Source organism: Salvelinus alpinus, chromosome 17 (assembly GCF_045679555.1).
Source record: "Salvelinus alpinus chromosome 17, SLU_Salpinus.1, whole genome shotgun sequence".
In the NCBI taxonomy this organism is placed as follows: Eukaryota; Metazoa; Chordata; class Actinopteri; order Salmoniformes; family Salmonidae; genus Salvelinus; species Salvelinus alpinus.
Genome location: NC_092102.1, coordinates 23,768,520 through 23,781,557, shown reverse-complemented (window position 1 = coordinate 23,781,557; position 13,038 = coordinate 23,768,520). Strand labels below are relative to the sequence as shown.

Sequence of the window (13,038 nt, the reverse complement as noted above, 5' to 3'; positions counted from 1 at the left end):
ATTTACCTTCAGTTGCTGTTCCCTCTTTGTCTAGACTGGGCTTTCATTGGCAACATGGCTCCCCACACTTCAACAAATATAACAAATATATACATCAGTGGCTTCGGCTCTAGCAAGTTTTGCCTGGGCTACTGTTGAATCCTCCATACTTCTTTTGTGGCGGGCATCCTTTTGCATAGTCGGGTTTGTTGAAGGCCATTTTTAAGCTAGCTGGGCCAGCATGCCACAGTGGACTGCCTTAGTGTCAGAGGGGTCTCCCTCTCCTGTCAGACAGACAGCTGCTTTCAGCTGGTCTACCTTTGATTTCAGAAAGAATGTGGCATTGAAATGGCATTTTCCTTTTTATTATAGAGAGAGGGTGGCCTCCTTTATTTGTGCAGGTATTCTGGTAAGCCTCTGGTGTGTTGTGTTGCTCTATTTTGTTCTGTGTGCCCTTCTCTGTCGGGGGGAATGGATTGGTGGTCCGCTGGGAGAGGGAGAGCAGAGGTGACCTTGAAGTGATGAGTGATGAGGAGTGAGGTAGAGAGGGGCATGTCCCACAGTAGCAGGGTTTCCGTTAGCCGGCTTTTGGACGTTTTTATTTTCTTAAGCCGATAAATAAAACTTTTGCCAGCCCCAAAAAAATTATTTTGCAAAAATAATGCTTTTTATTCATTGATGGAAATAGCAGTTGATGGAAATACATTTGACCGTCATGCTTATCGGTCTATAGGTTAATTTGATTCATTTAGTGGCATTAAATGTGCCTGTGTCCAACACAACTATCACACGTGCACAGCATACTATTTTGAGCGGGATTTCTCCTGCAGCTCCTCAACTGGTTGTTGCTGGAGTAAAACATGTGCTTTTATAAACCCATTCATTGAGCAACAATTCAAAATGACGGGGATTAACGGTACATTTACTACTGGTGACATATGTAATGGGGAATTGATTAAATAAATACAAAATCCAAGGGCAAACATTTCACACAATGAAGCAATGAATGCACAAGAATTGGCTGGAGACAGCTGAGCCATTCTGGAGAGAGACTCAACCTATATCTTCTCCATACACCCCTCCCCTTCTTCTTGTCTCAACATTTTAAATTGTACTCAAGACACATTATTTTCACACATATTTCAGATGCTTTTCACTGACAGCTGCTGTTCAATAATCAGCTAGCCTATTGCCACGCGCGCTGCCCAAATTGCAAGCTTCCCAAATAGGCATAGACCTACAAACTTGTGATTTTAAGCAATCAACGGCTATTTTTTTTAATAAGCTAATGATCCTCAATTCCTCTTTGGCTAAGTCATGCTTTCTGGATAAGTATTTTGAATAATTTTATTTATTTCTGTATAGACAGGTGTAATTATATAATGTTGGCAAATGTATTTCCAATTACCTCCCTATTGAACCCACCACTATGCCATTTCTCTCCTGTTCTATTGATCCCACCACTATGCCATTTCTCTCCTGTTCTATTGAACCCACCACTATGCCATTTCTCTACTGTTCTATTGAACCCACCTCTATGCCATTTCTCTCCTGTTCTATTGATCCCACCACTATGCCATTTCTCTCCTGTTCTATTGAACCCACCACTATGCCATTTCTCTCCTGTTCTATTGAACCCACCACTATGCCATTTCTCTACTGTTCTATTGAACCCACCTCTATGCCATTTCTCTCCTGTTCTATTGAACCCACCTCTATGCCATTTCTCTCCTGTTCTATTGAACCCACCTCTATGCCATTTCTCTCCTGTTCTATTGATCCCACCTCTATGCCATTTCTCTACTGTTCTATTGAACCCACCTCTATGCCATTTCTCTCCTGTTCTATTGAACCCACCACTATGCCATTTCTCTCATGTTCTATTGAACCCACCTCTATGCCATTTCTCTACTGTTCTATTGAACCCACCTCTATGCCATTTCTCTACTGTTCTATTGAACCCACCACTATGCCATTTCTCTCCTGTTCTATTGAACCCACCTCTATGCCATTTCTCTACTGTTCTATTGAACCCACCTCTATGCCATTTCTCTCCTGTTCTATTGAACCCACCTCTATGCCATTTCTCTCCTGTTCTATTGAACCCACCTCTATGCCATTTCTCTACTGTTCTATTGAACCCACCTCTATGCCATTTCTCTACTGTTCTATTGAACCCACCTCTATGCCATTTCTCTACTGTTCTATTGAACCCACCTCTATGCCATTTCTCTACTGTTCTATTGAACCCACCTCTATGCCATTTCTCTACTGTTCTATTGAACCCACCTCTATGCCATTTCTCTACTGTTCTATTGGTTTTCATATCAACTTTCTTTCGTTGTCCAGAAACCAAAAGCACCATCCTAGTCATATTAGCAACCCAACTTAGTTGTTGCATCTTTAGATTCCCCCGCTTTCTAACAGAGATGTTCATATCTGTAACATATTGAACCGCTATCAGGTGCACTGTTTAGAATGGTGTTTTCCCGCAAATTGCAAATGTTTGAAATTGACGTTTTATTGTCTGCTTCATTACATGAGTTGCATGTTCTGTCCAGCTGCATTACCATCATCTACATATTATTTCTGTCATTGTGAGTACTGTGGGTGGGTTATATGTATTGGGTTATGGGTTATGCACCCAATACATATGGGTCTGGTACATTTCTCAAATGGGCGGTAAATGAAAATCTTCCAGGTCACGGTGTCCGGTGCCACATTTTCCTAACGGAAACCCTGCTCAGCAATGCTCCAGAATAGACACACATACAGATGGATGCAGTCACAAACACACACACACACAACAACATCAACAACAGCAACAAGAAAGAATCCATACACCCACAGGTAGAGAAGCAGAGGCACGTAAGAAAAGCCTTCAAAATCATGTCTTATCTAGTCTCTTAAACCAAAAGTATTTAAACCACTTAGCAATACAATAGTTAGGATCATTAGAAAACTATGCAAGTATTGTTTTGGAAACATACTATAGAAATTATGTCATTAGGTTTGTTGGTAGTTTAGGTGCCTTTCATGCTAACCACAGACATGCAGATGTATCCTATGGGAAAATATAATTCCACAATCAACTGCCACTTTCCCTGTCTGGGACTGTTTATGCCCTCTCTCTCTTCCCAATAAGTGAATAAGCTGCTGCTGTAACTGGGCCTTTGGGAGTTGAAGGGAACCAACGGTTGGCAGAAGGGCCCAAACAGTAGTGCTTGGCTAAGTGAGCTGGATCTGCTGTCTCTTTGAGGGCATCCGCTTGCCGTCGGGACGGCGCTAGGTCGCGACGTGGAACCCCTGGATGCCCTGTTGCTCCCCGGGCCCATCTGCACCCTGGCTCGGTCCCGCCTCTCTCTTCGGCTCCTCTCCGCCTTTTCCATGCGCTGACATTTTTATCCTCCTGTTAAAAACTTTTAACGGCCCATTATCTAAGAGGAAGGAATGCTACTTTAATTGCCTGGTCGCTCCAAACGCACATTGTGTTTAGTTCCAGATGAACATAAATGACTGCATTAGAGGACTGTAACTGTGGTTGGATATGAACATTGAGACAAACAGAACTGTTCTCTGGGCAGCATGTGTATTGCTATTTCTCCGTTCATTATATCCTGTCCTCTCTTTAGATTGGAGTTTTTCTTTGGAGGGAAGTGTCCCTGTACAGTAATTGTCAGAGATGCACAGAACAGGAATGTATTATTGAAAGCTCTTGAGAAATGTTTTGCATCTTTTACTTTGTTCCACTGCGCTTTAAAAGTATTAGCCTTGAGCCTGAACACTATTGTGTCTGGAGCAGAGAGGGAGATGGTGGTTCTAGATTTGTTAGCTTTGGGCTGCTGCGGTGGCACTGCAGTACAGTAGTCCCTGAGTTGTCTGGTGTACAGGTCACGACCTGGTTGGTTGGATATTGCTGCTGTGGCTAAGTCGCTTCTGTTGAAAAGGTCTCTCTCTCTCTCTCTCTCTCTCTCTCTCTCTCTCTCTCTCTCTCTCTCTCTCTCTCTCTCTCTCTCTCTCTCTCTCTCTCTCTCTCTCTCTCTCTCTCTCTCTCTCTCTCTCTCTCTCTCTCTCTCTCTCTCTCTCTCTCTCTCTCTCTCTCTCTCTCTTACTGTTCTTTATGCTAATTGCCGGGTGTTCTTTTTTCCACCACTGCAGTCAGTGGTTTTCAATGATCGCTCTCCGTGTTCAATAGTGTGAGAACCAATGTCTAGTCTGTCCCCTGGTAACCATTTGGAAGGTTCCCCTCTGGCTCCATGACTTTAACCCATATTGCTTATCCAGCAATCCGTCTATAAAGTGCCCTGTGATATTTGTGTTGGTTTCAACACATAGAGTTATGTCTTATGGGTTTTGTTTCAGTGGACTGCTGGTGTTCGCAGGCCACAGTTCCTTATTTTCCTCCATCACTTCTCCCAGTTACTTTGCGATGGGCCATTTTTCTTTCTGCATCCCTATTATTTATTTATATTTCATTTCTCGACAAGAGACCCCGCATAAATTACAATAGCTGTAGTAGTAATGATAAAAACTGTAGGTATTTGGCAGCCAGTTGAAGGGAACTGCAGTGGGTGGTTCCATAGCATGGCCAGGGAGAAAAGGGCCATTGTGTCAGCACTTTGGCTTTTATAGGTCCTCAGAGAGAACAGGGCCAAGGTTCTGGCCCTGGCCCGACCCGCTATTGATGGATGGGTCTGCGGTATTAAGGGAGAGGGGTGTCAGATAGGTCTCATATAGGTGGGGAGAGTGTGGGGGGATATTGGGGATGCACGTTGTGACCCTGGTAAGTGATCTTGAGTCTCTTAGGGGCTGCCAAGTGGGAAACTCTATCCCTCTCTGTGTTCACAGACGTCTGTCTGTGTGTTGGGTTCACCTCCCGTCTGTCTGTGTGTTGGGTTCACCTCCCGTCTGTCTGTGTGTTGGGTTCACCTCCCGTCTGTCTGTGTGTTGGGTTCACCTCCCGTCTGTCTGTGTGTTGGGTTCACCTCCCGTCTGTCTGTGTGTTGGGTTCACCTCCCGTCTGTCTGTGTGTTGGGTTCACCTCCCGTCTGTCTGTGTGTTGGGTTCACCTCCCGTCTGTATGTGTGTTGGGCTCACCTCCCGTCTGTCTGTGTGTTGGGTTCACCTCCCGTCTGTCTGTGTGTTGGGTTCACCTCCCGTCTGTCTGTGTGTTGGGTTCACCTCCCGTCTGTCTGTGTGTTGGGTTCACCTCCCGTCTGTCTGTGTGTTGGGTTCACCTCCCGTCTGTCTGTGTGTTGGGTTCACCTCCCGTCTGTCTGTGTGTTGGGTTCACCTCCCGTCTGTCTGTGTGTTGGGTTCACCTCCCGTCTGTCTGTGTGTTGGGGTCACCTCCCGTCTGTCTGTGTGTTGGGTTCACCTCCCATCTGCTTGTGTGTTGGGTTTGGCATGGAGCAGTGTGAAAGGACTGTTGAATTCCAACTTCTGCTTGAGTTTCCCCAGCACTGACCTCCTGAGGTTTGCTGCACCTTAAAGAGGGTGTGTTGTTATATGGTCAGTGGACTCCAGTCATCGTCCCTGTACTTAATGTGTCTCAACCGCTGTGGTGGTGGAATGGGTTTTTTGTTCCGAGTTGACCCTCTGTCCTCGGTCTGTTTTTGCAGTCAGTGTCTGATTGCTCAGCCTCTCCCATCTTTCTGACTGGGCCATCACCCCTTTTACGGATCAGGAAAGCAAACGCTGGGAAGCCTGACAGAAAGGCTGAAGCCTGACATCGTGAGACCTCTTAACAGACTTTATGTGATGGACAGCACTAATGCGACCCATCAACACCCTTGTTGATTCTTGCATCCTCAGCTAGACAAAAAGTAGAGAGGGACCTGGAAACATATCTGTCTCTCTGACATCAGCCCTAACTAAGTGAAACTAAATAAAAGGGCCAGTTCAGTTTGTTGGCACGACACGTGGAAAACAAGAGGGTGTAATTATGGAAGGCTATGAAGGCAGGCGTTAAAGTACATAAATAAGGCATTAAGGATAAAACTAGGCTCAGCTCTTGTCTCTTTGCCATGGTTCGTCAGCACATTTACACTGACAGTATTTTCTCATCATCACATCATACAGTATGTCCTAAGGGCACGCACATGAAAACTGTAGAATGATTGTCCATGTACGATACATTGCAGTCCTCTATAGCATGTCATATATAATAATAACATAATTACCAATTAGCAGACATCTTTATCCAAAGCTTCTTACAGTAGTGTGTGCATACATTTTTGTATGGGTGGCCTAAATATGGAATAGGGTGCCATTTGGTGTCCTCTAAACACATAGAGGTAGAGGAGGGACAGGGGTGGGGGATGAGAGATGTGTTTGGTTTTTAATGAGATAGTGGGTTTGGGGCTTGTCACTACAGCTGTAATAGTGACATTGTCTCACATCGCATGGAGTCAAATCTCTGCCTGTGATCTATAAAGGTGTCATCCATAATACATAGTTAATACATAATACATAGTTGATACATAGTAGCATAACTCTCTCCTATCTGAGATATCTACTGCAGCCCTCATCCTCCACATACAACACCCGTTCTGCCAGTCACATTCTGTTAAAGATCCCTAAAGCACACACATCCCTGGGTCGCTCGTCTTTTCAGTTCGCTGCAGCTAGTGACTGGAACGAGCTGCAACAAACACTCAAACTGGACAGTTTTATCTTAATCTCTTCCTTCAAAGACTCCATCATGGACATCTTACTGACAGTTGTGGCTGCTTTGCGTGATGTATTATTGTCTCTACCTTCTTGCCCTTTGTGCTGTTGGCTATGCCCAATAATGTCTGTACCATGTTTTGTGCTGCTACCATGTTTTGTTGCTACCATGTTGTTGTCATGTTGTGTTGCTACCATGCTATGTTGACATGTGTTGCTGCCATGCTATGTTGTCATGTTGTGCTGCTACCATGTTGTGCTGCTGCCATGTTGTGTTGCTACCATGTTGTTGTCATGTTGTGTTGCTACCATGTTGTTGTCATGTTGTGTTGCTACCATGCTGTGTTGCCATGTGTTGCTGCCATGCTATGTTGTTGTCTTAGGTCTCTCTTTATGTAGTGTTGTGTTGTCTCTCTTGTCGTGACGTGTGTTTTGTCCTATATTTATATATACATACATGAGATCAAAATGCTATGTAGCTTTGAATGCCTAAAACACTCAGCTACACTCAGCTATTGTAAGATGGCTGTATATAATGGAGTCCAACAAAAGCATCCCTTTGTTGGGTTTGGACAAATAATGGGTCCATGCATCCACAGAAAACGGACCCATTTTAACTGAACCAAAGCATTGTGGTTAGAGTGTAGTAAACCTCTGACATGTGCTATGTGTTTTTTAGGCCTCTCCAAGCACACCTCTGAGTTTGAAGAATGTGGCTTGAAAGTTTAAATGTCTCCTTAGTGTCCTCTTTTCTTTTAGGGATTACCTCAATTAAGCTTACAGGACTGCAGGATCAACTCCTGGTGGGAGTTAAATCCTTTCTCTAGGCGGGCTAGTTTTTATAGCCTGGCACAATGCAGTGTGTTCTAACAGGATATCATCAACACTGGACATTTGGAACAGGGACAACTGTGGATGTCAGTCACCAGGAGCAGACAGGGTTAGGGAGTCTGTGTGTGTGTGTGTGTGTGTGTGTGTGTGTGTGTGTGTGTGTGTGTGTGTGTGTGTGTGTGTGTGTGTGTGTGTGTGTGTGTGTGTGTGTGTGTGTGTGTGTGTGTGTGTGGGTGTGCGGGTGGGTGGGTGTGTGTGTGGGTGGGTGTGTGCGGGGGGGTCGGTGTGTTTGGTGGGAGAAGGCTGGTGGCAGGAGCTATAGGAGGACGGGCTCATTGTATTGGCTCGAATGGAAGAAATGGAACAGTATCAAACATATGGAAACCATATGATTGACTCCGTTCCATTCTAGCCATTACAATGAGCCTGTCCTCCTATATCTCCTCCCACCAGCCTCCTCTTATGTGGGCGTGGCATCTGGACAAGTAGTAAGTAGTACAATCTATTAGGTCACCTCTAACTCACTCTTCTCCCTGCAGTGCGATCAGAGGGCACCAAGGAGGGCCCCACCTGCATGGATAAGAACCATGGCTGTGCTCACATCTGCCGGGAGACACCAAAGGGAGGCATCGCCTGCGAGTGCAGGCCTGGCTTCCAGCTCACCAGGAACATGAGGGACTGCAAGTGTAAGTGGACCCCCTGCTCCCCTCTACACACGAAGCAGAGTCATTATAGTATGACTCCATATAAATCACTTATTATTACGGAAGGTGGAGCAGAACATTCAGCTCATTCTACCTTCCAATAGATGCATCCAACAGATTTTTAAAACAGCGTCAGAAACCTGTTGTTTCCAAGTGATTCTGCCAGTTTATCACACCAAATGATTTATACCGTCTGATAATTGACACAAGTAGAGTAACTAAGGGAGCGGTCAGCAGGTTTCTGTGAGACAGACCCATTGTGATGGACAGCACACACTTCCTGTTGCCTTGCAACAAGGCTCATCCTGTCAGGGCTGGGGCCGGGGCTGATGGGGGATTTGCCTGTGTTTGGGTAAGGATTGGAGAAGTGTTATTCCCCAAAAAAGAGACAGCCCAGGAAAAGGGCAAAAGGCGCGGGGGTAGTAGAGTGCAGACAGGATGGAGGAGGAAGCCTTGGCTCTCACCCTTTGGCAGTCTGACATCGCATGTGTATTGAGAATGCTAATGTCGACACAATCAACACAACACAAACACACTCACACGTGCACACACACACACACTAAAAAAGCGGTACTCTCATTCCAATATGAGTCCCGTGAGAATAAAACTCTGAACTCTGCAGTTCTGCTCCATTCCAATAAGTAGGTGATGGTTTAGGGGTGTGAGTTCCTTCACACCAAGGTGTAAATGGGAGGACTGCCTAAACGTCTTCATCACACCGAGGTTGAGAGGGTGATGATGTCACAGCACACAGATGACTGTGCAGCATGTTCCTTCTGCTCTAACTGTGTGCTCCTTGACAGTGACCTGTAACTATGGCAACGGGGGTTGCCAGCACATCTGTGAGGAGACGGACCACGGCCCCAGATGTGCGTGTCACATGAAGTTTGCCCTGCACACTGATGGAAAGACATGTGTAGGTGAGTCAGCATTGGACGGGTTGTGGGGGGTAACTACCTGAAGGATGTGCTCTGAGATAGAATATGACATGTACTTTATCAATCATATCCACAACCTTACATATTACCAGGTAGTTCCAGAGGCATCTACATCACCAAGAGTCGACTTCTGCTGCTTTGGCTATTACACACAAAGACAAAAGCTGTGCCTCTCTGCTGCAGCCTACAGATGTGACTTTCTCTCTCTCTCTCTCTCTCTCTCTCTCTCTCTCTCTCTCTCTCTCTCTCTCTCTCTCTCTCTCTCTCTCTCTCTCTCTCTCTCTCTCTCTCTCTCTCTCTCTCTCTCTCTCTCTCTCTCTCTGGCTGCATTTGCTTTGCTCTTTCCTCTCTCCCTGCTTCGCTGGACACTGTGCTTCCTCTGCTTCCGCTTCACCACCCCATGTAGCCAGACGCAGCTCCTCTACTCTCTTAGGCCTTTGGTCAACTCCTCAATGATGTTACACTGAAAGTATACCTAATCAAACCCAACCTAAACCTTCATTGACATTTGTAAATGTTGTTTGCTATGGTTGACATGAAGTAATTAAATCAAGGCTGTGTAGAATGACCCATGGAAAGAGACACGTTGAACCGGACTGAAAGGTGTTCTCTGTCAGGTGGATATATAGTATATTTTTAGTTCAGCTTTTGCTGTTCTGTAAGTGAATCGAGGCTGTGTCTGGCTGGCTCAGTGTGTCTAGTCCCCCCCCCCCCCCCCTCCACCACGGTGCTGATGAGATCCAGGCCCATGTCAAGGCCTGGTCAACCACCCTATCATTACCACCGTACTCTAGCGAGGCTGCCAGGACGCCACAAAGTCTGCCGTGGCCAAATTCGATGTCTGAGCCACCATTACCAAGACCGAAGAGATCTGCGCCTGACGTGACAGATTAGGGAGAGCTCAGGCAGTTAGGGTCTTGGGTTTCCCTCCACAGGCTCTGGAGGTACGGTGGATTGCCGGGGAGTTGTGGTAGCAGCCCACTCTGCGGTTTGGTGCTGATGCACTCCATCTCTCCAAGAGGCACTATTAGTTAATAAAACCACAATAAAATAAACAAACCACCAAACGAGCCCCTCACAGCGGGCTGACTGACAGGATGATTGGGACTGCTTCAGCCAGGCACTAACATTACTAAAGACAGCCAGACAGCACAGACTGGGAGATGGAGACTCCCAGTGAAAATGAATTGCCTCAGTGAAAATGTGACCAAATAAGGATGCAACAGGGTTTTTTTATAGCCGTATTGGAGGATGGTTCAAAACTGAAAAACAACCAAAGCAACCTTTATGTAAATTAGAGTATTCTGTTCATATATCCCCAATATACTCAACTATAGTAGTTGAACTGAACAGTGACTACCACTTCAATGCTCTCAGTCCCATGAATAACACTGGAACAGGACCAACTAAACCATTGTTGACCATAGTAGTCCTACAGTGTCTATTGATTTCGTTGTTTTTTTTTTTAACTCATTGTGGTGATGCACTGTGCCACATCTTCATTAATACTGTTGTCTCAGTCTCTCCACCCAAACTCAGTCATCATTCAATGGGCAGTGCATAGCCCTCTTCTATTTGAAACATTTTGCCTTTCATCTTTCCTATCAGTCACTTTTAGTGCATTGTTGGGGGTTTAGAGTTTATAGGGCAAGTCTCAACACATTTACTTCTGCATGCTGTAAACGTACGTATCAGTAAAGCTCCCCTATATGGAGAAAAACACACACATCAAATTAGCATGGTACGATATATCTAAACATATAGCTTACTTATTCCCATCTCTGTCACAGACACGCAAATAAGCACACACACACACATTCAGTAAGTGATGTATGATCTGATTTACAGTAAGGGAAACTCATCAGATTACCAAATCAAACGTTCCATTAAAGTTGGATTAACACACTGTAACCTTCCCTCTACGTCTGGTCTCCAGTGTGTTTGCACATATAGTAAGTTTCTCTAAAGCAAGAAGCGTAACAAAACAGAAAGGAGCAGCTATCATGTGGAAGTATTCAAGCTGTTAGTACAGCAGGTCATAAACCTCCAAATAACAGGCAGATGCAGACATGCTCAGGAACTGCATCATCTTAGGAGCGAGTCACACTATGCCATCCACACACACACACACACAGTGGTGGAAATACTTGTCATACTTGAGTAAATGTAAAGATACCTTAATAGAAAATGACTCAAGTAAAAGTGAAAGTCACCCAGTACAATACTACTTGAGTAAAAGTCTAAAAGTGTTTGGTTTTAAATATACTTTTGTATCAAAAGTCAATGTAATTGCTAAAATATTCTTAAGTATCAAAAGTAAAAGTATAAATCCTTTCATATTCTTATATTAAGCAAACCAGATGGCACAATTTTCTTTTTTTAAATTTACTGATAGCCAGGGGCACACTACAACACTCATACATACAAAGTATTTATTTTTAGTGAGTCCGCCAGATCAGTGGCAGTAGGGATGACCAGGGATGTTCTCTTGATAACTGTGTGAATTGGACCATTTTCCTGTCCTGCTAAGAATTCAAAAATTAATGGGTACTTTTGGGTGTCAGGGAAAATGTATGGAGTAAAAAGTACATTATTTTCGTTAGGAATGTAGCGGAGTAAAAGTAAAAGTTGTCAAAAAATAGAAATAGTGAAGTACAGATACCCCTAAAAATCACTTAAGTAGTACTTTAAAGTATTTTTACTTAATTACTTTACACCTTTGGGTACACACACATATACACACACATACACACACACACATATGCACACACACGCACACACATATATACTAACGGGTGGTCCATACTGCATATTCATTCTTATAGTAGTTGTGTGTTGGAGTACTTTTGACAGCGCTCTATCTTTCTGTCAAGAAGCATCACCTCAATGAGTAAAACAATCTGAGATACCCAAAATATTTTCGGCCTATGCTGGCATGGAATTACCCAGTCATATTTAATTTTTTTAACATTTTATTTCACCTTTATTTAACCAGGTAAGCTAGTTGAGAACAAGTTCTCATTTACAACTGCGACCTGGCTAAGATAAAGCAAAGCAGTGTGACACAGACAACAACACAGAGTTACACATGGAGTAAACAATAAACAAGCCAATAACACTGTAGAAAAAAGAAAGTCTATATACAGTGTGTGCAAAAGGCATGAGGAGGTAGGCAATAAATAGGCCATAGGAGCGAATAATTACAATTTAGCAGATTAACACTGGAGTGATAAATGAGCATATGATGATGTGCAAGTAGAGATACTGGTGTGCAAAAGAGCAGAAAAGTAAATAAAATAAAAACAGTATGGGGATGAGGTAGGGAGATCGGGTGGGCAATTTACAGAGGGACTATGTACAGCTGCAGCGATCGGTTAGCTGCTCAGATAGCTGATGTTTAAAGTTGGTGAGGGAAATAAAAGTCTCCAACTTCAGCGATTTTTGCAATTCGTTCCAGTCATTGGCAGCAGAGAACTGGAAGGAAAGGCGGCCAAATGAGGTGTTGGCTTTGGGGATGATCAGTGAGATATACCTGCTGGAACGTGTGCTACGGGTGGGTGTTATTATCGTGACCAGTGAACTGAGATAAGGCGGAGCTTTACCTAGCATAGACTTATAGATAACCTGGAGCCAGTGGGTCTGGCGATGAATATGTAGCGATGGCTAGCCGACTAGAGCATACAGGTCGCAGTGGTGGGTGGTATAAGGTGATTTGGTAACAAAACAGATGGCACTGTGATAGACTGCATCCAGTTTGCTGAGTAGAGTATTGGAAGCTATTTTGTAGATTACATCGCCAAAGTCGAGGATCGGTAGGAGAGTCAGTTTTACTCGGGTAAGTTTGGCGGCGTGAGTGAAGAAGGCTTTGTTGCAAAATAGAAAGCCGATTCTACATTTGATTTTGGATTGGAGATGTT

The 13,038-nt window shown here is 44.4% G+C and overlaps 1 protein-coding gene across 4 annotated transcripts in view; it reads left to right on the top strand.

Annotated features, from left to right (window-relative positions):
• LOC139542558 (signal peptide, CUB and EGF-like domain-containing protein 3) overlaps window positions 1–13,038 on the top strand; it is a 104,631-nt gene that overhangs the window by 52,939 nt on the left and 38,654 nt on the right. For all 4 annotated transcript variants that reach the window (XM_071348134.1, XM_071348133.1, XM_071348137.1 and 1 more), the window contains exons 5-6: window positions 8,019–8,165; window positions 8,987–9,103. In XM_071348134.1, coding sequence (XP_071204235.1) covers window positions 8,019–8,165; window positions 8,987–9,103 — 264 coding nt within the window. The remainder of the gene's footprint in view (window positions 1–8,018; window positions 8,166–8,986; window positions 9,104–13,038) is intronic.